This window comes from Microplitis demolitor, chromosome 8 (assembly GCF_026212275.2).
Source record: "Microplitis demolitor isolate Queensland-Clemson2020A chromosome 8, iyMicDemo2.1a, whole genome shotgun sequence".
Lineage (NCBI taxonomy): Eukaryota > Metazoa > Arthropoda > Insecta > Hymenoptera > Braconidae > Microplitis > Microplitis demolitor.
This window is the reverse complement of record NC_068552.1, coordinates 19,582,441-19,607,329: the sequence shown is the minus strand read 5'-3', so window position 1 is coordinate 19,607,329 and position 24,889 is coordinate 19,582,441. Positions and strand designations below refer to the sequence as shown.

Here is a 24,889-nt window from a genome sequence, read left to right as displayed (position 1 = left end):
AGTGAGCACATAAATGACAGTCGGTATGGAACGCAAGCAAGAAAACTAAATAATGAAGAGTAAAATCTTATAGAGGCTGAAGCAGCTTTTGGGTTTGGTGATGGGAAATCGGTGAGTTTCAGTGTCTGTTGAAGAGGGAGAAGGAGCTTAATTTGCCGGAGCTTGGTTTAGACCCGAGTAAAAAGACGCGGAGGGTTTCTGAGCAAGCAGGAGAGAAGGAGAGATGTTGCGGATGGAGATGTGTTGGTTTGCTGGTCTTGGTTGTTGTTGTCTGGGAGTGTTGAGAGCAGATGGAGTGGGGTAGCGGGCGCCTTATTTGGGTTCGGGGGGCGTCGCCGACGAGGTGCCGTCGACGTCGCTCGTCGAACGCTTGACGCTCTCTTAGGGCGAACTAATGTGTAAGGACCATGACTGCTAATGTGTACGCGGACGGTACGGGTGGCGGCGACGACGAAGCGAGAGTGTGCACCGGTAGATATCCATGTAAGGGGCGGATAACTATTTTTGGCTCGGACCGATATGGATAAAGGGATCCCACACTGCTGCTAGAACGACACTCGTTTCTTGGTCCCTTGGAAGACGAACGCCTTCAGCGCGTCGCCGATATATTTTAATTTCGCTCACGGTACGGACTATTACTATTTCCTTTGTTGCTTATTCTGAGTAAATATCAGATACTATTTGATAAATTATCATTTTGTTTAAATTAATTGAATTTTAACGTGAGGTGCTACTATTATTTTATTTCTGTGCAGTCATCTTTCGTAATTGGATTCAATTTATTGATTGTGCTGATAATTGTTGAGAGTGAGAGTGAGGATGGCTGATGATTGAGAGGATTTTTTTTAAATGTTAAGAAGTGTGAAGTGGATGATTGTTGATTTCGATTTGTTTCAATCTGCAGTTTTCGTCGAGTGGCAGTTGAATAAGTGACTGGGCTAATTTGTTTTTTTATTTTGCAGAAAAAGTTTTTATAAAATCCTATCAAGATGTGTGATGATGATGTTGCGGCGCTCGTTGTGGACAATGGATCCGGTATGTGCAAAGCTGGCTTCGCTGGAGATGATGCTCCACGAGCTGTATTCCCCAGCATTGTTGGTCGCCCAAGACATCAGGTAATTAAATTGTTTTTTTTTTCTTTTTTTTTTTTTTTTTCATTATGGTTCATAGTTTAATTTTATTCGGTGGAATCGAATTTAATTGAGAAACTTTTATTTTATTAATAGGGTGTGATGGTGGGTATGGGTCAAAAAGACTCGTACGTTGGTGATGAAGCTCAGAGCAAGAGAGGTATTCTTACCTTGAAATACCCCATTGAGCACGGTATCATCACCAACTGGGATGATATGGAGAAGATCTGGCATCACACTTTCTACAATGAACTCCGTGTTGCCCCAGAAGAGCACCCAGTTCTTCTTACTGAGGCTCCACTCAACCCAAAGGCCAACCGTGAAAAGATGACCCAAATCATGTTTGAAACCTTCAACAGTCCGGCCATGTACGTCGCCATCCAGGCCGTTCTTTCATTGTACGCTTCTGGTCGTACCACTGGTATTGTATTGGACTCTGGTGATGGTGTCTCACACACAGTACCAATTTACGAAGGTTACGCTCTACCCCATGCCATCCTCCGTTTGGACTTGGCTGGTCGTGACTTGACCGACTACCTCATGAAGATCCTCACCGAGAGAGGATACTCCTTCACCACCACCGCTGAGCGGGAAATTGTCCGTGACATCAAGGAAAAACTCTGTTACGTCGCCCTGGACTTTGAACAGGAAATGGCCACCGCCGCAGCCTCCACCTCACTCGAGAAGAGCTACGAGCTTCCCGACGGTCAAGTCATCACCATCGGAAACGAAAGATTCCGTTGTCCCGAGGCCCTGTTCCAACCATCCTTCTTGGGTATGGAATCTTGCGGTATCCACGAAACCGTCTACAACTCCATCATGAAGTGTGACGTCGATATCCGTAAGGACTTGTACGCCAACACCGTCCTCTCCGGAGGTACCACTATGTACCCAGGTATTGCTGACCGTATGCAGAAAGAAATCACCGCCCTCGCCCCATCAACCATCAAGATCAAGATCATCGCTCCACCTGAAAGGAAATACTCCGTATGGATCGGAGGTTCCATCCTCGCCTCTCTGTCCACCTTCCAACAGATGTGGATCTCCAAACAAGAGTACGACGAATCCGGTCCCGGAATCGTCCACCGCAAGTGCTTCTAAGCAGCAAATAACATGTAAAGCTCCACTGACAGCCACCTCGCCTACAATCACCATCACAATGCATTGCCATATCGGGATCTTAAACCCTTCGTGTCTCGGTTCCACCTTACACTCATCATCGATACATCGTACCAAGGAGAGTAAGCACACCAGAACTAGATAAATTCACCAGCCTCAACAGAGTCCACATGAAAAAACGGATCATAAATAATTATCAAGAATCAAAAAAATATTATTAAAACATAAATAAATTAAAGTGCCTTTATTACACACATTTATCAGACTGTAATGTACTTTGTAGTTTATACAACACGATTATTTGTTATTAACTAATTATTTATTATTTAGTCCTCACTACTATCGCTACACATTTTTGACGAACCATTCAATTGCTGTTACTCTTATCATTATTATTATTACTATTATTATTATCATTCATATTATTAATATTAATATTATTATTATTATTATTACTATCATTATTATTATTATTATTATAATTATTGTTATGATTATTATTATAATTATGATTACTATCATTACTATTATTACCATTATTATTATTATCATTATCATTATTATTATTATAAATAATATTACATCTATATTACTATTATTATTATTATCATTGTCAAGTCGCAAAAAATTCAATCGATTGCTTAACATCTCAACTGGGAATAAAAAAAAAATTATCTAATTTTTATTAAACTGCCGGCTCATATTGTTGTCCGGTCAACTCTTCTTATCATATCCTTATCAATAATAATTATAATAAATCGCATTGTATATTAAACTAATCAATTTTTTCTCTCCTTATTCATCATCATCATCATCATCATCGGTATCACCAGCAGCGGATTCATTTTTTCCTGCATTAATTCAAACTATTTTTGTCTTTGAAAAAATTTCTGCTCAAGAAAAAAAAAACTAAAAATAAATCGGACTGGGAGATGTCGTTTTGATGATAATCCTTGTGGGAGTCTTCCGACTGGTGATTGCGGCACGTGCCGGCCACATTTACTTCGGTAACTTATTTTTCATTCCCCCAGAGCGAATATTTAAAGAGTGAGAAATAAAAAGTAAAAAATGGCTAAGGAACCCGGCAAGAGGAGACAAATTAAGAATGAGTAAAAATAGTCTTGGTTATTACTTTGCTACTGCTGCTGCTGCTTCTACTACTGCTGATGATGCTGTGTCTCATCTATTATCTATATACTGAAATGTTTTGTGTAAGACCAGACTGATGATACAGACAAACTCTGAGCTGAAGAAAACGCGGATACTTTTGGTAGAGAAGTACTTTTAACTCGTGTTTCTTGGAGATCCCCAGCTGCGTCAGGCCTTACATGGCCTCTCACATGGGATACCGAACTCACGCATTTATTTTCTTACGCGTCGCTAAAATTAACAGGGCTTATAAAAAAAATCCACGAGCATTAGTAGACATATATATTACCCGCGCCAATTATATAGTTTTTTTTTTGTTTTCCAGGGGTGACTTGTTTTTTAAAACTCGAATTTATTAATAAAGGCTACTGGTGTTAATGCGAGTTGAGACATTCGATAAATAATTCAAGCTTAAGTATTTTACTGACGTGATTTATTTGTTTTAGCATCAATTCGATGGTAGAAATAAATTATTGGTCTGTTAAAAAATATGAAAATTTATTTTTAAAATTAATATTCTACATAATGAGTATCGTATATTTGAAATTGTGTTTATATTAATTTTATTTTGCAAAATTAATAATTTTTTGTAAATAATGATTTTGAATTTGGATCAGAATGTCCATTAAAATTAAATGCTGAAGAGCAACAGCAATAATTAATACAGGAAAAGGTTTCTGTGGCATCGGTTGGTGAAATTGCAGCTGAACTGGTTCTGCTTTCATTTAAATTTTTATTAACGGAACCATTTTCCACATATTTTCTTAGACAGTGATGTTCAGTTTCTTCTCTGGGATTTCTCTGGGTTTTCCACAGATTTTTTTAGACAAGGACAGTAAAAGATAAACTTTTTTATCTGTTTTTCTTTGAATACTTAAAAATTCTTTAGAAATTTTTGAATTAAACATTTTCTTTTTGATTAAAAATTTACGGTCGGTAAGTGAGAAAAATTATCTGCACCATAGGGATCTGTGTCATAATCATCCACCCCAAAGAAAGCGCGCGCTGACCGATGTCTTATCATTTTAATTCAAAAATTGTTTTTTTTCCCGCCACTTTCTATTGGCGCCAATGCTGCCGATATTCAAAAAAACCTAAATTCTATTTTATCAACGAGGCAAAATGATGTCGCTAGTTGATGAAGAACACCTACAAGTTGACAAAAACTAGGTTAGACTCATCAATTTTGGCGGGATTTCTCAGCTGACTGATAAATCATTTGTCGAGTGTTTGTTATTAAATAAATAAAATAAAATTATCTATTTATTAAATTATTATCACTTAGTTAAGTTTTTAAATTAAATTGTAAGTAATTTTTGTATAAATATGGAACCTGTTGAAAACTCTGACAGTCAGCAAGGTAAGAAAATAATAATTTCTAATTATAAATTTATTTTTTTAATTATTTTCAAGTCAATTTAATTTTTTTAGACCAAGAAATAAACGTTGATGAATCTACTGTAAATACTGATGACCTGGTGACTGAAAATGGGGACTCTGGAGCAAATGGTACAAGTAGTTTAGTAAATAGAGTCAATTTAATTGACGAGACATCGCATTCAACAAGTGAAACCATCGGAATTGATCCGTCTGCAGACAAAGACAATGATATGGATGGAGAAAAAAAATCAGACTCCAGCGATGATGGCGATGATTACGACTATGATAAGATAGTAAAAAAAAGAGCAGCTTTAAGGCTGAGAACTTTAATAGACAGTGATTCTGATGACGATTCAAGTAAAAAAAATTATTCCGTAACTATTGGGTCCAGTACCAAAGAATTTAGTCCTCTGAAGTCTACTGGTAAATCTCGACTGAGAATAAATAGCGACTCCAGTAACGAATCTCCGAAAAAAAATAACAATAATAGGGACGATGGCAATTCCAGTGATAATCTAGAAGCTATAAATAAATCTAAGCGATTGAATGATTTAGTTGACTCAGATTCTGACGAAGAAATTGTAAATAAATCTCTCGGTCGCAGTAATCTGGGATTCGATAATCAACAGGAGGAAGAAGAAGAGAGAGGAGGCGCGAAGAAGACCAAGAAGAAGGAGAAGAAGAGAACTGGGTCGAAGCGATCTGCTAAAGATGAAGCAATGAGACAAATTCATAGCGAAACACAGAGATTGCTACGGGAAGCCCCTGTATCGTTGCCTTATCACCGTCCTAAGCAGCGGACACTTGAAGAGTTTCTTAATAGGAAAAAAATAGCACCGGTTTTGCCGCAAGCAATGACGACCTTCGCTAAAATGAAGATGTCTGCTGAAATTGTCAGTCGTGCGCTAGAGGAGAAGGAACGCGAAGCTGAAATATTTTATAAGTCTTCTGATTCTGAAGATGATGCTGATACTGATGCTGGAACTAATGCTACATCTGCTGTAGCTGAAACTGGTCCTGGTGCTGATGCTGGTCCTGGTACTGGTGCTGAAGTGTCAGCAGATTCTCAAGTTTCAAATGAAGAAAAATCATCTGGAAATGATATAATTAAAGAAGCAGTAAAACAAGTAACTAGACAACTATTTAATGACGAATCTAGTGATTCGTTTGAATTAAAATCTCAGTCTACTGATTCAGCAGACGTCAATCCAACTCCGGAAACTGAAAAATTATCTAATGCCTCCAGTTGTGAAGTAGATGCCAATAATATTGTAGAGAAAGTTACTGATGATGATCTAGATAAGAATACTGGTTTGCCTGTAGAAAGAAATGAATTTTCTAGCCTAGAGTCAAACGATCCCGCAATTTCGAGTGCTGTACATACGATAAGCAATGCCATTAGCACAAGTAGTACGGAGTTAGAGTCTGATATAATTATTTCGTCAGCTGAAAATGATAAAACCGAAGCGGATAACAACAGCTACAATGATGATTTAGAAATGTCACAAACAAAGGATTTAAATTCAGTGCAATCCGATAAAAGTGATGGTAAAGAGCTTGATAAATGCGAGGATTTAACCGCGGGATTATTGAGCACTGATGAAAACGTTAAATCAAATGGTGTGCAATCAGTTTCGTTAAATCCTTCGAGCTCTGAATCATCTATCAGCAAGACATCAATTATTTATAATACTGATGATGAATTTAGCGGTGATGGTATGTCGCAGTCTGGGGGAAATCCTGATGTTGTTGGCTTACCACCTCCTGTATTTGATGATATGGAGACTAGTAAAAATTCATCTGCACTTACGAATAACGTCAGTGCGGTGGATAAGAAAAAAACGCTGATGAGTGTGGCGGAGCTGAAGCCGAAAATTCGCGGTATCCCGGGCATGGTGATTGATTTCACTCAGCAAGTGAAGCCGAATAAAGAAGCGGTTGATAGTTTGGTTGATAGATTTTTGTCCAGACACTCCGCTAGCAAACATTCTGACGTCAAGAGTGAAGTTACGGTTCTACAGACGGAAGCCACGGCCACGGGGTTAAAAGTTACGAAAGATACTTTGTCTTACAAGCACACGGCTGACAATATTGATGATCCGGAGTTGAGCAAACCGGGAGCGAAGTTGGTTCGGTTGAAGGAAGACTTGAAGAAGAAGATGGCGAGCAAGAGGAATGAGGAGTGGAAGCAGAAGGAACAGGAGTCTTTGGTAGATGAAGAGGAAGAAGAAGAAGAGGAGGAAGGAGATGGAGAGAAAGATGCTGGGGAGAAAGAAGAATTGATGGAAGTTGATGAGGAGGAGGAAGAACTTGAAGAAGATGATGTTCCGATGAAAGACAAACGTAAAAGTTGTGCTTTTGGTGATGATGAAGCTGAAGTCAGTGATGAAGATGACATTCCCTTGAGTGATGATGAAGAAGAGGAAGAAGAAGAAGAAGGTGATGATGATGAAGAAGAAGAAAATAAGAAAGAAGAAAATACTCAGGGACGTAAAAGATTTAGTAGAATTGTTGCAGCTGATGAAGATTCAAATTCTGATACAGAAAATCCTAAAACTGAAAAGAATTTGATCGAGCGAACTAAAACGGATGTTGATATTTTTGATGATGATGATGATGATGATGACATAGAACTGCCAGCGGGTCAAACAAATCCTAGTCCTGCTTACAAGAGTCCGCTAACTCCGTACTCACGTGGCACGCCGTTCAGTGTCTTTGGTAATAAATCAACGCAGGAAATGTCAGAGTCTCCAGTGCGGTCGTTGCCAAGTCAACTCAGCTGGGACATTGATAGCACACCTGGGGCTATAAACGAATCGACGGGTAAATTATTTGAGGTGCAGAGTAAACCAGTGACTGATGAAGAATTGATGAATCTGTGCTCGGGTAAATTTACTGATGCGAATAACAGCGCAGAGGCCGGTAATCCGCGATTGAGTGGTTTAATTGATTCCGGGAGGAATGAAAAACCGATAACTGATTCGCAGATTATTAATTTGTGCTCTGGCACATTCGCAACGCCGGATTATGGATCCCAGAGTGTGATTAATAATATTGAAGAGTCATCACAGGACATGTGTTTGAGGTTCGATGAAAATTCACAGACTGGCGTCGAAGAAGGAACGAAGAAAAAGCTCGAGGAAGTGGAAAAAGTTGAAAAGACTGAGTCTGCGTGGAAGTCATTAAAAATAGTCTCCTCGTCGTCGGAAAATGAAGACCAGGATGAGGTTGATGGCGAGAATAAAAATAAGAAAAAAGTATTGAAGAAAAGGAAAGTAAATAAATTAGTTTTGTCTGATGACGAAGATGAGGACGATGACGATAATTTTAGTGATGAAGAACAAGACGCTGGGGATCAGAGTGAGGAGGAAAAATTTATTGATTATGATTCGGAAGAGAATGAGGTCGTCGTTGTACCGAAACGTGAGATAAAAAAAGTTGCGGCTAATTTCCTTGAAGCTGAAGCTGAGCTCAGCGAGAGCGAGTGGGGATCCGAGGACGAGGATGAGAAAGATTTAGATAAATTGGAATTGGAGGAAGGTGACGCTGAGGATATCGATGAGGATCAAATGAGGGATCAGTTGGGTAAAATGCACGCCCGGCAGGTTCTTGATGACGATCAAAGAGACGTTAGGATGCTGCAGGAATTACTCTTCGAGGACGGCGATTTGCATACTGATGGTGCCGGCAGGGAGCGGCGTTTCAAGTGGAAAAATATTGATAAACTTGGCGATGATTTGTTGGGCGGACCGAGGAACGACGAAGACGATGATGATAATCCGGCTGATCCCACCGAGTTGGCCAACGAAATCGAGTGGCGGAAAATGAGACTCGAGAGGGAGAAATTTATGGAAGAAAAAATGAAATCCGCTGATGATTTGTTGGAAAATGAGCTGGGCACAGGCGGGCAGTTTTTCAAACTGGGTATGAAGGTTCTGAAGAAAAAAAAGGCCTGCATTGAGCAGCAGAGTGTGGAAATTGTTGCCCAAAAACCGATCATTCCCCGCGCTGTCACCGAGTTAATGGGAACGCCCGTTTCTGAAAAGTCTAAGCTTTTGCACGTAAGTAAAAAGAAATTCAACAATTTATTTAATTAGAAATTGTAACTTATTAATTGTTAATTTATTTTTTCAGAACGCTATGAAACGTGGATCGTTTTTAGCCCGCGGAGATGAAGCTCTAGCGCGACTGGCTCAAGTAATTAAACAATCAGACAGTTCTCTAAACTCGAACCACTCGAAACATTTTTTATTCACGCATTTAAGTCCTTCTGTTGATGACACTAAAGACGACGCAACTGACGAGAATGAGGAAAATGCCAACACCGACGATAAAAAGGTGCGAGAGTTTGTTTATTTATTTATTTTTTAAATTTTAAATTTATAAATAAAAATATTTACTTTATTTTCCAGGCTCGGAAACGCAAGTCCGCTGCCGGTGACACGCCGAAGTCTGCGAAGAAGGCCAAGCTAGAAAATCCTTACTCGAAAAAAAAGTTATTTTAAATATGTACATATAATTATAAGCCACTGTTATTTTATACAATAATTATTTATACAAAGACTGTAAATATTTTTTTTAACGCTGAATATCTGAAAATAAATACTAAGAATATTTTAAAATACTCTCCTGCATGGGTTGGTTTTCACGGTAAATTCATGATAATACAGATAGTCGAGCTGAATAATTGATAAAACTGAATTTTCCTGGTACAAGTTATATATATATATATATATATCTAAGCGAAGACACATCACGCACATATATGTCGAACGACGTATGGAATGGAAGCGAGACAGGAGACAATAACATACATGCTGTGTGTGTTTAATGTAACTTTATCCAATAATGCACATCCTGGCCTAAGGCTGGAGCTCGTGTTCCCCTGGATTCGATCGGCAAATATATACATATATATTCACAAGAATATTCACCACCCGTTCATACCCAACGGTATTTGTTAATTCTCCATATCCATATTTTTAAAAAATTTACCACCGCATTATTTACTAATTTTATTAAAATATATAATAATAATAATAATAATAATAATAATAATAATAATAATAATAATAATAAATGATCAAAGTTATTTATTGAATATTTTAGATGCGGAATTTACGAACGTGAATTTTCGATGCAGTGCAGCAGGTTCGAGTTAATATTTAATAACGGAGAAGGTGTACGAGATGGCAGAGAATCTAAATGATCTGCATAGCAGCTTTGATGGACTCAGGGTATAGTCATGAAATGGACTAGGAGTTTCGTTTAATAAGCCGATTAGAACATCAGGGCATCGCGGTCTCCGAGGCTTAGCTTATGAGTATGATGTATCAAACGTCGTCCCCGTGGCAATCCTTGAGCACATCCTCTGGCTCCTCGACGTATAGCAGCCTTGTGTTGCAGTAAATCGGCCAGAGACACATTAAAATCGCATAAAATATGTATTGCTACCACCACTCGTCTGCTATCCTCTATCACGGCTACTTTTCCTACCTCTGCCTCTGCCTCTACTTATACTTTCGCTGCTGCTTCAACTTCTACCTCCATGGTTCGTATATCCTACGAGGAGCTTATATATGCCGTAAAAAGTTTTAAAGCTCTCAGCAACTTCCATACCTGCTTTATCCTCCTCTATGGCAGCTTCAACTGTAAAAAAATATTTTCGCTGTTTAAGCTGCCTGTCACTAATTTTGAATTTTTTTTATTCGCGCGCTTATTACGCTGTAATTTATATATTAATTTTACTATTCTGTCTTTGTATTTAAATATTATTATTATTATTATTATTATTATTATCATTTAAGTCTAAGTCTTTCGGATGGAGAATTAATGTCCGACTAATGGATCGCAGAGTACGTAGAGATTTTGTACTCGTCTATTATTCAGAGCGCGAAATCTCCGTTGAAAGATTTTCATATAGATATTTTAGTACGCTCGTTGTTTTAGTTTTTATTTATATTAAATTTTTTTTTTTTTTTTTTATATTTATTTTTCATAGAAGATTTTATTTTTTATTCATAGTTTAAACGAAACGATTTGTTGCGCGGATTTAATTCCTGGCAGAGTGCATCGCCGCGGGCTAAATGCACTAATAATTCACTCTACTATTGTTTAACTAAACATATAACATTCAATATATATATATATATATTAAACATTTATTTTACCAAATAAATATATCTAGTTTAATTACAACCGTTATTTGCTAAAATTTTTGTCATCTATTTATAAACAAAATCTAAAGACTTTTTTTTAAAATTCCAATTTATTGGAGCATAAAAATACTTGATATTAATGAAGGATAAATTTGTAGACAGTCTAGTGTCTTCTATGAGGAAGGTCTTCAAGAGCCTCTTGCCCAATTACTCAGTGATTGTCGGGACTTCGTGATCGCTGGTCTCTTGAGGATAAAAGATTAAATGTGCGAAAAAAAAAATTTTATTGAAAAAATACTCAACTATTTAACGCTAAAATTTTTTCATTTATTTCAATACTTTTTTTATTTTTTATTATTTTATTACCTCTGCTTTGTTACTTTGTAAAAGATCAATAATAAAGCTCGTGTAAATCATTGCGAATACAAAGAAATAAAATATATATATATATATATATATATGTATATATATTTTTTTTTTCGAAGAAGAGTTGCTTATAGATTCAAATTATGGGGTGCGATGCACGATAGAATTGTACTGCAAATTATCGCTGCACATATGATAGCGTTCGAGACATCAGACTGCGGTATAAAAAATCATATATTTTACTTTGTTATATATATTTACATGTATTGCAGTATGTCTATAATATTACCTTGATTATAATTGAATTGTTGTTAAAAGTACTTCATGAAAAAAGTTATTTTTATTTCGACTACAAAGTTGTGATGCGAAAAAAAAACACTTTGTTGCACCCTCGGTTTTTATTTTTCCACATATGCCATTAAGTATTTCTGTAATACGGTTATTTTTTTTATTTAATACAAAAATCAGTTGTAAAAAATTACTGACAGTTTAACAGTAAAAATAAATGTGATAAATTTTATTTATATATTATTAAATATATATGAAATTAAAAGGAAGTATTTATAGATGTTAATCCTTATCAGCTGGTGTGTTGAATGAATTTTAAATTATTTTTATTCATGACTTTCAAGTGATAAATTGTGGAAAAAAAATATTTTTTATATTTTTTTTTAAATGTGAATTTTTACTAGAGTTGACAATATTTTTTTTTTTAGATATAAACCATCGTATCTATTTCGTAAAACATGAAAATATAAAATTATTTATGTGTAAATATTATTTTTTAAATTTCAACGGATTTTTACAAGTTATATATTTATTTATATTTATTTGACATCAATAAATAAATTAAAAAATTTTTTTTTCATGATTTAAACTCAAAATTTAATTGCGATGATTTTTAAAAAATCCGCGGTAATTTTTTATGAAAAAAAAAAAAAAAAAAAAAAAAAAACATTTATTACATTCATTATGTTGAGGGAAGAAAAATAATTTTTATATTTCATAGCAGAGTTTACAAGTGCGCGATCGATTTATTCATGCCTCTAATACTCATTGCTATATATTATAAGTATTGTTATATATTTATTTTATTATTTATAAACGTCCGACCAACTACAGCCTCGTTAATTATCAATGTAAATTTTTCCTGCTATATAATTATCGCAATTTCGTAAAAGCGATCGAAGTGCGACTTAACTTTTGTCGTTACACCCTTCCTCTAAGTACCTTTAACTCAAATTACTAATGCGTGTGATAAGATTGTAATGTAATATCTTTATTCAAATTATTAAATTAAATCATCAGATAATTTTGACCCTAGTTGTATTTAAAAAAAAATTTACAGTAAACGCGGATTAAATCCAGAGCAGATGATTTTTCCTGGGAGTCAAATTTACTCCGTTTATTTTGGATCGAAGTCTCTCCTCTGATAAAAACTCCTGATTTACTCCGTACGCAGAGTAATTTTTTTTCAACTCTAGAACCGGAGGGCAGAGTGAATGTGGGTTGAAAAAAATCCATATTTACTCCAAAATTACTCCAGATTTTTTGAGGTCAAAATAAAATAAAATCTTGGTGATAATTTTTGAATGTATGAATCTTTAAATGTCAACAAATATTATCACACGATAAAATTTACAAAATATTTAGTTCTGAAAATATTTCATCTGCAGATGATGTAGGAGAAGTTTTAGTAGCAGTAGCAGTATCAGGGTAAACTATCCCCCTGTTTCCAAGTGAAGGCCATGGAGCACCGCAATACCCCATCCGAGGTACATAAAATAGTTCACAGTCATATATATAGATATACATATATATATGTTGCGATAAAACCGTTTGGTATGAATGTATATATATGTGATGAAAAGCCGGCGTCGGCGCGCAATTGAAGGAGGTGGTACGACCAATCGAAACCTGGTGACTAAAAAGATCGTAGGCGGAGCCTCGGACTATACGTAGGTCGTTCAAAGCGTCCTTTCGACAGACGGCGTTTGGCCACCGCCGAGAGGAAAATATTACCACGGCTTTGTGCGATCTTAAATAAACAACAAATAAGTTCGACTAAAACTATAACTAAGTTCTGTAATTGTGAACCGCGTCCAGATGTAAACAAAAGCTTCGCGGACGCGGTGAACATTTCGATGTGATGTTAATTAACTCATCAGTGCCGTCTAATTAATTTAGAAAGATAATAGACAATAGACAGTAGATAAAAATATAAAAAAGGTGATTTGAAATCTGTCATAATGCTGCACAGCGCATTGCCACGTTCATTTTTGCCGCCACCTGGACTGTGTTATCTCGGGGGATATTACGGAGAAGCAGTGCACCCATACAGCCCGGTCTCGCGATTTGCATCTCTGGAGAACGCTTATCTGTCAGACCATCATGCTCTGGCAGCTGTGGAGCCGTCGAGACCGAGTCTACCTGCGAGTCCCAGTCCACTGGATCTGTCTTTGAAGCCACCGGCGCCTCCGCAAACTCCAGCTACCGATGACAGTGAAACTATCGAAGTAGATGACATCGAAGATCGTCCTGATTATCCAGAAGACAATGGGTATGATCGTGAAAAGAGATACCATCATGATTGGGACAGTAGATTCGGTATTGAAGAGCAGCGCAGTCCAGTGGCACGTGCTTACCATTTCTACGACGAATTGCGTGCACGGCCAAGTAGTCAAGATCCGGTGTACAGTGATATCTATCAGAGTCCAAGTTCAAGTCCTAGTCCCAGTCAGAAATTGCTGCTTACGTCACCCAGTACCTTGAGATCAATGCAAAGTTACCAGCAGCAACTACTGCTGACTCCCCAGCATCATCTTCAGGGTGTCCATGCACCCATGACACCACCCAGCACACCATCGCCACCTCAGTGTCCTCGTCGGCGGCCTCGTGAAGACGAAGACACTCCAGGATCCATGACCAGTATCAACGTCACTCCAAAGTCATCATCTGCTGATAAAATAAGCCGCCCGAAGAAAAAACACGCGAGAAGACTAAAGTTTGATGAAGACACCAGCAGTCCAGTATCGGGGACAGTAATTCTTGGTCCTGACGAGGCCGTAGTTACAGGTGACATTGACCCGGCATTTAATGTCGTCGAAGTTACCGAAGAGGCACGTGCTGAGCTGGCTAAAATTGAAAATCGTCTTGGCCCGTATCAGTGTAAACTGTGCCGTCATTTACACGAGGACGCGTTCCAGCTGGCGCAGCACAGGTGCTCGAGAATAGCACACGTCGAGTACCGGTGTCCCGAGTGCGACAAGAGGTTCTCTTGTCCAGCAAACTTGGCATCCCATCGCCGCTGGCACAAGCCGCGTCCACCTGCTGATTCAGTGGCTAGTCAAGCTGCCTCTTCAGCTTCTGCTGCTAATGTCTCTTCAGCTTCAATGATCCAGGAAATTTGTTGCAACAAGTGTGACGCTAAATTTACACGACAAACTGCACTGCGTAAACATCTGGCTGCACAACATCCAGAAGCAAACAACAATATTTTGATTGTTAATAATAATATTAATGGTAGCAATATTAATAATAATAATAATAATAATAATAGTAATAATAATAATATTATTAGTAGTAGTAATAGCAATAGCAGCAGTAGTAGCAATGAAAATATTTGTATGGAAACTGGAAGCACGTTGGCGTCGAAATCACTGGCTGCAATGCAACTTGCCAGCGGGCCTCTTACCAATGAGATGCCATGACACCAGCAGTTTCCCGCGAGACCACTACCCCGACGACCGAGTCTTTACTGGAGATTTGGGCTTGATCTCATGTGAATTAAACGCTTCTTCGCTACAAGATTACGGCTTTCAATTTGCGTGAGTGCGCAATCAAAATATTATCATCAACTTGGGCTTTACTATTTTTTTTATTATTCTAGTCTCGTAGTTTATAAACTAGTCAGCTATAGTCACTAGAGTCAGCATAAAGTATTTATTGAATTATTGAATTAAACTTTTTTTTTTTTTTTTTTTTTTTTTTAAGTAATATGATTCATCAAATCTAGTCGCGGTTTATCTAGTGTATAAAGAATTTAATCGGATGCCAAACAATATCTAGTCTGTAATAATATTTTTTTTTATTCTGGTCATTCCGTCTATATTTTTTTTAATTTCTTTTAATTTTATTATTTAATAATTAGTATTTTTTTTTAAGTAATTTAAATTCTTAGATTGTAATTAAAAAAGTATTTATTGATAAATAAAAAATATAATTTTTATAATAAAATTACAGAGTAAATACGAATTTAAACGATTGTTGAATGAAATAAAATTATTTAAAAAATATTTAAGTATTTAAAAATAAGTAGTGTAGATATTAATTAGTAATTAATAAATTCTATAATAATAATAATAATAATAATTGTCAGAGTTTTCTGGATCGTACAGCTAACGCATCAAAGATAATTAAGAAACTATAATAAATTAATGTTATTATGTAGAGAAAAAATAATTATCGATGTTTAAATAATTAAAGTCATGTACTCAACATTTATAGAAATCAAAAAAAAAAAATTGTCAGTAGTTACTATTAGTTTTGATTACCGTCTAAAAATAATGTGTGAAAATTATTATTTGCGATTTTTATTAATTTATTTTTTTTATTACATTCTATTTAATTGGAATGAACGAGTATTGTCTAGTCCAAAGATATTAGAGTAAGTGATTAGTTTAATTAATATTATTTAAGTTTATTAATTAATTATTAATTATAAAAATTAAATATCACACTGTAAAAAATTGGGCGGGAATTTGAATTTTTAAAAAAATCCGAATTTACTCCGTCGGAGTTCCGGAGTCAAAAAAAAATCAGTTCGTATATGGAGTAAATAAAGAGTTAGTTTTTTCAATGGAGTAATTTCGGAGTAATTTGAATTTTTTTAAAAAATTAACTTCGAATTAAACGCGCGTTTATTTTGAAAATTTTTTACAGCGGGTCAATAGTCAAAAGTATTAAAAAAAAAATCTTTTAATTATTAAGGCAAGAAAAAAATTTATTAAGAAAGTATAAATTGTGACGAGTGTGAATGTAGCAGACATAGAGAAATTTAAAATTACAAAGAAATAGAGTAAATAATTTAAAAAATAATATTCATAAAAAATGCACTTACTAATTTCAAAATTTTTTAGATGCGCATTTTTTTGAAATTTTATTTTAATAATTATTTACACTATTAATTAATAATTTTAAATTTGTCTGATGTCTGATACATTGACACTCATAAATTGTGACAGTATTTAATGATAAATATAATTAAGAAAATAAGTAATTAGTAAGAAAAAAAAAAAATTCCATTGTGGGAAATTGCAATGTTTAAAGTGTAAGATAAAAAAAAATTGAAAGTAACATTTGGCTGTAACACGCAAAATTAATTAATCTTGTCGAGTAATTTAAAACTAATGTATTTAACTCGTGGCATTAATATATTTAGCGTGATTTAAATAAATAAGTAAAATAATTATTAAATTGCGAGCTTATGTATTTTTTAACGCAGCTGCAGTTTGTTTTGATAATTGAAAGCTATATTTTTTGTCACTATATATTATTAAGTTGCGATTGTAAAATAAATTTGTGCTTTATTTTATATAAATGTATATTTAATAATTGTATTTTTTATTAACATAAATTTATATTCATTTACAATTTCATGTACAAATAGATTTTATTTTAAATAACTGTAAAAATGTACGATAAATGCTTTACATATTTATTCGTATTTAATTATAATTTTATAGTTTTTTAAATTTATTTATTTAAATTATTGTGTATCTGTAAATACAGTTTATTAATAAAATGTATCTTAATATTAATGGCTGTCTATTTATTTTTTAGTATTAAATTAGTATTTTTAGTATTATATATATATATATATTTTTAAATTTTAATCATTTTTCATTTATGGATAGTAATTTTTTTGACGTCTTGGATTATATAAAAAATTGCTTGTGGCTATTGTGTTGTTGGCTCTTGGTATCGATCGATCTAACTCCATAACATTTTACTTGATTGTATAAACTACAATAGAGGGATTTCCAGCTCGAGTAATCTCAGTAGTACGGTATTGTGTCGATTTAATAAAGAAATATGTCGCCGATTAAATTAATATAATAACAATAAAAGTTTAAGAGGAATAAATACTTTAATTATCAAACTACTCCATAGATTTTTCTTTTTAAATTTTTTAACTCCAAATAATTTATCATCCATTAAAAAAAAAAAAAAAAGTTTTAATACCAAATGAAATTTAATATTTTACAGTAAATTTCCAAAACTCAATTGACCCTTATATTAAATATAAAATAACTTATATCAATTTTATATAAAAAAAAAATTTTTTTTTTTCCCACGGATATTCGTCTATTTACGATCGTCGTGTCGCGGGGATTTTACAAAGGCCTCGGGAATCTACTTATACTCTTTCTTACTTTCTATCTCGCTCAAGGTAGGTAAGGGTTTTAGTTGAGTTCTTGTCCCGCGAGAGTTTGAGTTTCTGAATGTTGGTGCGGGTGCTGCTACACTAGGTCTTCTTGAACTACAACGATAAAGACGGAGGCTGAGATGAGCACAGGGATGAAGACGATGGCACTACAAGAAGCAATTTCTCAATTTTCCTCTACTTTGTCATCTTCGCTTTGCTATTCGCTGGCGAAATGGAATTTTAGCCTTCGAGTAGCTAGACTCCCAAGACTCGGCGTCAATTCACTGTCGATTGAAATATCGCTTTGTCCATGATGTATGTACAGCATTTTACTTTTTTTTTATAGAAAATTTTTTTAAAGTTTATTCAATATCATACGATAAGATTTTTTTTTTTTTATAAATTATCTATCAGTTGTTTTTTTTTTTATGGGAAAATTTGGTGTCATTGTTATTATTAAATTGCAATGGATAATAGAGCCATGAGAATCATTTAATTGTTTTGAATAGAATTTCAGTATGTCTCTGTGACCCCAAATAACGAGTCGTTTTCACCCTACTAGTAGTCGGTTAGAGTTTGCGGATATTCTCTGTTTACTCACCCAGAAATTATTATTAATGTTACCTCTTTTCACTTTGTTTCTCTTAACACAAATATATATGATTCGAAAATTTTTTTTTTATTTTTAATTCCTGAACGAAATTTGACTTTTTAGGAAATTTTTGGGTGAATTCAAATACTAAAAAAAATTCAAATGTAAACTAAAATTTCCATTTTAATTGATACTGAAATTAAAAAAACTTTTTAATTGCCCTACAAAAAAATTTTTTTAAATTTTTATTTTGAACTTCCAAGTAAAATTTAATTATTCAGTGGCGAAAACCAGGATTTTGACTGATTTTGACCACTTAAGGACCCCCTGGGTGGTTTTCTTATGGAATGTTAATTCATACTTTGCTTGTTTTCGATTCAGGGGATCGAAATCTGGTTCCAAACCAATTTGTCATATAAATGGAAATACTAAAAAAAAAATAATGCACATAAATGCTAAAATTTTCATTGTTATTGATACTGAAATTAAGAAAGCTTTTCAATTAACACCCAAAAGAATTTTGTTTTTTACTTTTTGGAAAAAGATAATTTGAGAAAATAATTACCGTCATGTCAAATTACTTGAAACAACAAATTTCAATTGAAAATGTTTTGAAAAAAAAAATTGGAGCACTAAATTTTTGTAATTTGTCGGTTTTTGTAGAAATTTTCACTTCCAAGATGAGAAATGAATCTGAAAAATATAAAAATTATTTATAAGAAATTTTTTTTTCGTCAGTGCTGTTGAGAGTTGGACAAAGAGCATTAAGCTTTGATCGTTTAGCAAATAGAGTACTATGTTTTTATCTTCTAAAGATGACCACAATATTTTTTCAAGCACGGCAAACATCTTTAGGATAACTGTGAAAGCTTTGAAAATCACGTTTCACGCGTCTCTTCATATTTATTTATTTTTTTCTACTTTATTATATTTCTAAAGTTATTTGTTTGCTTATAGATTTTTTTTTTCCAACCATTACTCGAATTTCAAATATAAAAATAATATTTAACGAGAATGTGTTATTGCGTGAGTGTGTTGTTAAAGTAGTGCTTTGTCACTAAGTTTTAATTTAGTCTTTGAACCTGCACTTAATCAAACTGGTGCGTAGCACATGCATTACCACAGGAATCCTACGAATGAGGCTGTAGAGCAGGGTAGAAAAGAGCCACCCTACTGATGGTTGATGGAAAAATGCCATGGGGTGAAACCGATTGCTTTCTCATCTACTGTTCTACTACACTAGAGATACTAAAGTAATTCCATATCACACACTGACAATTCACTTGTACGCTGACACTTTTCCCACTATTTTCAAATAATCTAATTAATTTTTTTCCCATCGTTTTATTCAAACAAAAAAAAATAAATAAGGGCATCAAAAAATTTCCCATGAAAAATCGTATTAAAAAAAAATTAATGTCAATTTATTGTAAAAAATATCATTAAAAAATAATTGGCTGATTTTCATAAATTTCCCATGAAAAATTTAATATTGAATTATTGATAAAAAAAAAAAAAAAATGAAATCTGTAATACGAGATGATTTAGTAAAAATTTAATATATAATTTCTTATTTCTGATATTTTATTTCATTGGAATCGAAGTCCAAAGAGTGCACAGAATGAGGCATAATTACCACTCTTAAGATCTTGTAAAGTTGAGCTCGCGGTGGATATGGACGAGGACAAGGATGAGAACTAGAGCCAGAGAAAGAAAGGAGGATGATGAGGAATTAGAAAAATGTATTTCAATTCGCGACGGGGTGCATTGAACGAGAGATGATCCAAGAAAAGTATCTTAAGGGGTATCCGTCATATCCTGATGTACGTCCACGGTATCTAATTCCCGAGTTCTTTGATATCGCGCTGCTTTACTTATCTTTTTTTATTTTTTCCTTTATAAGGATTATCGACAAAGAGAGAGATAAATATCACCGGATAATCTTTTGCCTCGATGTGTTACATGTCCGCGTACTTGAGTACGTGCCAACAAAAACTCCTCGTTTTCTGTCAACCCTCCCCCAATCACTGCTCTCCTTCCGTTAAATTTACTCCACACAATTTATTTTTATTTCAAAAACAAAAAGCGCTTTCAATTATTCATTTTGCTTTGCCCTGGACAGAAAAATCACGAAATTATGACTCATGAAAAGCTGCTTGAGTTGAAAATTTAATAAAATCATTCAAATAACCTTTTTGAAAAGTACTATATGTAATTATATTATTTATATAAAAACCTTTTGTAGACTAGGTCATGTAAAATTGTATCCGACTTTGCAAAAGACATAATATACAACAAAGTGAATCTGATATTGTTTGAATTTATTGGAAAAAGAGTTTCCAGCCTTATACTGTCTTGTAAACTCGCTTGACCATTTTGCATTTCCGGGTTGTTGAACATTGGCTACGACAGGAGCCAGAGGAAATACAGTTGTCCTTTCTTGGGTTTTCAAAGGAAACCACAGCGTCAAACACACGAGTTACTCAAAGTCCATCTAATGATGTGGTCATACTTATTTTATACGACCCTCTCTTATATACAATTCGACACACAATACATTTATATTTCAAAAATATAATACTTACAGGGTATCACTCCAAGTAACCTCATCTTTGGGACAAATTTTTTTTATTTGCATACAGAAGACTTTTTGCTAAAAGTCTAACAAAGAACTGTCACTTTCTGTGTCACTGAACCATAAATCAAAATTATTTTCCTGCGAAGCAAAATTTTTTGTTAAGAAAAAATTTATTTTTGATCATTATGTTTTTTTTTTTTTTTTTTTTTGATTACTTGAGTTACTAATTTTGTCCATGACTTTCCTTTCAATTTCGCGTATGCGTAAGCTCGGTTTTCCCAGTTTATCAATTTTTTTGTTATATTTGTTATTTTTTTATCTAGATTTTCATTCATGTCATCAGTGTCTGAGTCATCGCTGTCAGAATTTTGGTAATTTAAAATTTGAATGCCATTTTCAAACGAATTTAAATTTTTGAAAATAATTTCCGCAGAAGTCCATGAATTCAAAAAATTGTTTTTTCGCTCCAACTTATTGGTAATATATTTTTCTGAACAAACAGAATTTGAAATTTTTCTAGTGACGAAATTTTGGTCCGTACAAATTTCAGTAGTTTTTGAATTTTTTGACCGGTCGATTGGAACTGTGAGCAGAGGGCGTATTTGTAGAGTCGAGTTCCAAAAAATTTTATGGTTTTTCGATGATATTTGAGTGACGGTAAAACAATAACGTTGATTTGTATACTGAGATAATTGCGTCTGTTCCAATTTGTCTAGACGATGTTCAATTTCCTTTGGCTCTGATTTTATTTTACTCAAGAGGTAGTAAATTTTTGAATCAACGCGTAAATTAGTTTCGTCTGTTTGAGGAAAATGTGAAAAATTGTAAATTATTTTTTTAATTTCTTTTTCTGCAAAATCTTTGTCTTCAGTGTAACGTTCAAATGATAATATATTATTAAACTTTCGTAAATATATTTGTCTATTACTTTCATATATATTCGTTACCGTATACTTTTTATTGACAGATTCAAAAAATATTTTTCCATGGTAATAATAATATGTATTAAATATTTTGGTAACTAATTTTGGGTACCACTGTCTCACAATTTGAACACATGACAAAAAATCAAAATTTATTATTTTTTCCTGTAGTTTCTCAAAATTTTCCGAGGATTTTTCAACCTCATCTACACTCGTTACTCGTTGGCTGTTAAAAAAATTGAAAAACCTCCTTATTAAATTTGGGAAATAAAAACTGTAATTTTCACTCGACATGTGGAATTTTTTTTAGTGTAAATAAAAAAAAATGTCATATTCATCCCGGGATTTAAAGAACCTACAAAATTAACAACAAATAGGTTATGAGGCTTTGAAGTTAAAAAAAGTACAGTGAAGTCAGCTACGAATGTACGGATATATTATGAGAGAATAGTCTGCTGATTAAATTAAAAGTTCGAAAATGAACCCACGTGCATAGCTAAATAATACACTTATATATGCGTCGATGCAATAATGTGGGGAAGGACATAATAGATATATATATATATAGACGCAAAGTTTCGCCATGCAGAACGGAATGTCTCATCAAATAGCAACGCTAGTTAATTGAAGCATTTCATATCATAGTCACCTTTGAGCTTTCAACCCTTATCATAAACGCCACTTTCAATATGTCACTATCACCGAAACCTTAAATTATTTACCCATTACATCTTCAAATAAAATTTAATTCATTTATATTTTTAATTGCAAACTAAAAAGTAATTAAATTTTAATATTTTTTTCTACGAAAATAAATAAATTTTTTATTACTGAAAAAAAATTCAAATATTTTTTCAAGTTACTTTTAAAAAAAAATTTCCAAAAAAATTTTTAAATTATTTGTTGAATATTAAAATTTTCCAGATTTTTTTTTTAAAACATTCGTGTATTTAAAAAAATTATAAGACATAAAAAAGTACAAAACAAGTGTTAGAACTCATGCAACTTGTAGAAATATAATTTTCTAACTCATTAATTATTGATTACAAAATGTAATAATTATTAGGTCAAGGTTATCAAGCTCTTAAGAATTAAAACAATTGGAGCGTGCTTAGTAAACCAAAACACACAACCTTTTCCCTCGTGTAATATTTTAGGATTTATTGAAATGATAAGAAATGTATTTCTCACGAGCTTTTACTACTCCAATCAACTCCTTGAACATTCTACATGCTGTTATGATAAACGGCCTAGTAAATTAATAGCAGTAGCAGTGGCAGTAGCAGTTCTAGTGCCAGAAGTACCAGTAGTTTGTCAGCAATTCCAGCTGACTAGAAAGCCTCCCCTTTTTCACCCATCCTCACGCCCTTTCTACGCCTGCTTCACCATCACTTTCTCTGCCACCTACGATTTCAGGCAACTTGTTGCTTCCCTACTTTGCATTTACGAATATTATTTACTCAACCACGGTCACTTTTTTTAGTCATTAACACCCCAAGCCAACATCAAATTTAAATTTTAAAAATTCCCGCCAAAAATTAAAAAAAAAATTTTTGACAAATACTTGACACGGATTCTCGTTTAGATTTTGAAAAAAGTTGTTATAGAAAACAAAATGTGAAAACATGAGTATATGTAGTCCATGTCTATAATAATAAGCACAATCTGTACAATTATTTTTTCGACATATTTAAAATGAAGCGAAAGAAAAAAGGAAGAAATAAATAAATATAAATGAGGCAAAGTGAGTTAGTTAGAGGACAATTATCCTCACGTTAGTGATGTGTGCTGCAGCGAATATGGGAAACGCGTGTCACTTATTTCACTTGTGTGCGTGATGATGATAAAATTATTGAGGTAAATACCAGAGTGCATGCGGAGATCGATTTCGATTAGTACAACCTGACGCGACAATCTTACGACAATATTACGAGTGTGCTTTTATATCGTACTGAGATTTATAATTGCTCTGTGTACTATTCCTTATCGGGCGACTCATTGGCTCTATCGTTCCTCGAGTATCGAGGTCCTTTTTTCACACTCGTTCTGTGTAAGGCTCTCACTTGGTCGCACATCCCTCGTATTTGTAAGGGGATCCGGGAAAAATTCACATAACTGCTTTATTTTATGACTATATGCTGCTTATACTCCAGTAATTGCTTTTAATTCAGAGTTTCCTTACTAATGAGAAGTCATTTGCATTTGCGTTTTCATAAGTCGTCACGTTATTCTTGAATTCTTCGACTCTTTTACTCAAAATATTTTTATTTTAATTTTTCATCAGTTTTTTTTTGCATTCAATTATTTATGTCACAATAATTAATATTTTTTTTTTTTTACAAATTTATATGAAAAATTTATGGAATTTTTTTTTACTCGAGTGGGATTTTTAAAAAATAATTGAGACTCATATTTAAAAATCTGTATGTATATATATATATATAATAAATGATGTAAGTTTATGCCTCTGGGTACGGCATATGGGTGAATGCTGCACGTGATTCGATAGTGCGAATCACCATAATCGTCCGATGAAAATACTCCCATGTGTCGGCATCGAGGGGTGATACATAAAGAGAATGACGGTGGGAACGCTGGTGCACTGTATGTATATATATATATATGTACTCTTTATTTCTCTTTACTCGGGTCATAATAGGGTGTGTTGATGAGTCCACTGATGCATTTTTACATACAAAGAGAATTTATTGTTCGTACCAAACATCCTCAATCAGATGCTACAAGATTTTTTTTAATCGCTCTTACAACAGACCGTTTTTAAATTATTATACGTTCACACACACAGACTTTTAAAAAATTACTTGCACTTTTTAAATGAGTTATTTTATAAAAACTACGTAAACTATTTTTTTTTTTTTTTTTTTTCATATTTAATTTTTTTTAATTATTCAAGATCGCAAAATGATTATTTATATTTAAGATAAATCGTGTTAATGACTACTAATGATTAGGCTGAAAAAATAGTCGACCTGAGCTCTACTGAATGATATCCACGAGTAATAAAAGTAAGTGTATAGTTGGCAATTGAGATAACAGATCCAGCGGT

General features: G+C 33.7%; 3 protein-coding genes across 4 annotated transcripts; all 3 read left to right on the top strand.

The window, feature by feature from the left end:
* The first annotated feature begins 504 nt into the window (after positions 1-504).
* LOC103576802 (actin, muscle) lies at positions 505-2,314 on the top strand. The gene is made up of 3 exons (XM_053741108.1): positions 505-625; positions 963-1,115; positions 1,227-2,314. Exons 2-3 carry the CDS (start codon positions 990-992, stop codon positions 2,229-2,231), a joined length of 1,131 nt encoding a protein of 376 aa, XP_053597083.1. The 5' UTR covers positions 505-625; positions 963-989; the 3' UTR covers positions 2,232-2,314.
* Positions 2,315-4,593: 2,279 nt separating this feature from the next.
* On the top strand, positions 4,594-9,374 carry LOC103576804 (claspin). The gene is made up of 4 exons (XM_008557197.3): positions 4,594-4,758; positions 4,830-8,839; positions 8,913-9,116; positions 9,191-9,374. Exons 1-4 carry the CDS (start codon positions 4,725-4,727, stop codon positions 9,281-9,283), a joined length of 4,341 nt encoding a protein of 1,446 aa, XP_008555419.1. The 5' UTR covers positions 4,594-4,724; the 3' UTR covers positions 9,284-9,374.
* Positions 9,375-13,319: 3,945 nt separating this feature from the next.
* On the top strand, positions 13,320-15,219 carry LOC103576805 (insulinoma-associated protein 1-like). Of its 2 annotated transcripts, XM_008557198.1 has the most exons (2): positions 13,320-14,824; positions 14,886-15,219. In XM_008557198.1, exons 1-2 carry the CDS (start codon positions 13,552-13,554, stop codon positions 15,131-15,133), a joined length of 1,521 nt encoding a protein of 506 aa, XP_008555420.1. In that variant the 5' UTR covers positions 13,320-13,551; the 3' UTR covers positions 15,134-15,219. The 2 variants fall into 2 exon arrangements, with proteins under 2 accessions (XP_008555420.1, XP_053597215.1); XM_053741240.1 differs by having other exon boundaries at positions 13,320-15,088.
* Positions 15,220-24,889: the final 9,670 nt, after the last annotated feature.

What these genes read in the sequence shown, in the direction of transcription:
- LOC103576802 (XM_053741108.1), top strand. Translation starts at nt 990, where the DNA reads ATGTGTGATGATGATGTTGCGGCGCTCGTTGTGGACAATGGATCCGGT. An exon ending in TTGGTCGCCCAAGACATCAG is followed by an intron (nt 1,116 to 1,226) that starts GTAATTAAATTG and finishes TTTTATTAATAG; the next exon opens with GGTGTGATGGTGGGTATGGG.
- LOC103576804 (XM_008557197.3), top strand. Translation starts at nt 4,725, where the DNA reads ATGGAACCTGTTGAAAACTCTGACAGTCAGCAAG. An exon ending in AAACTCTGACAGTCAGCAAG is followed by an intron (nt 4,759 to 4,829) that starts GTAAGAAAATAA and finishes TAATTTTTTTAG; the next exon opens with ACCAAGAAATAAACGTTGAT. An exon ending in CCAACACCGACGATAAAAAG is followed by an intron (nt 9,117 to 9,190) that starts GTGCGAGAGTTT and finishes TTTATTTTCCAG; the next exon opens with GCTCGGAAACGCAAGTCCGC.
- LOC103576805 (XM_008557198.1), top strand. Translation starts at nt 13,552, where the DNA reads ATGCTGCACAGCGCATTGCCACGTTCATTTTTGCCGCCACCTGGACTG. An exon ending in TGTTAATAATAATATTAATG is followed by an intron (nt 14,825 to 14,885) that starts GTAGCAATATTA and finishes TATTATTAGTAG; the next exon opens with TAGTAATAGCAATAGCAGCA.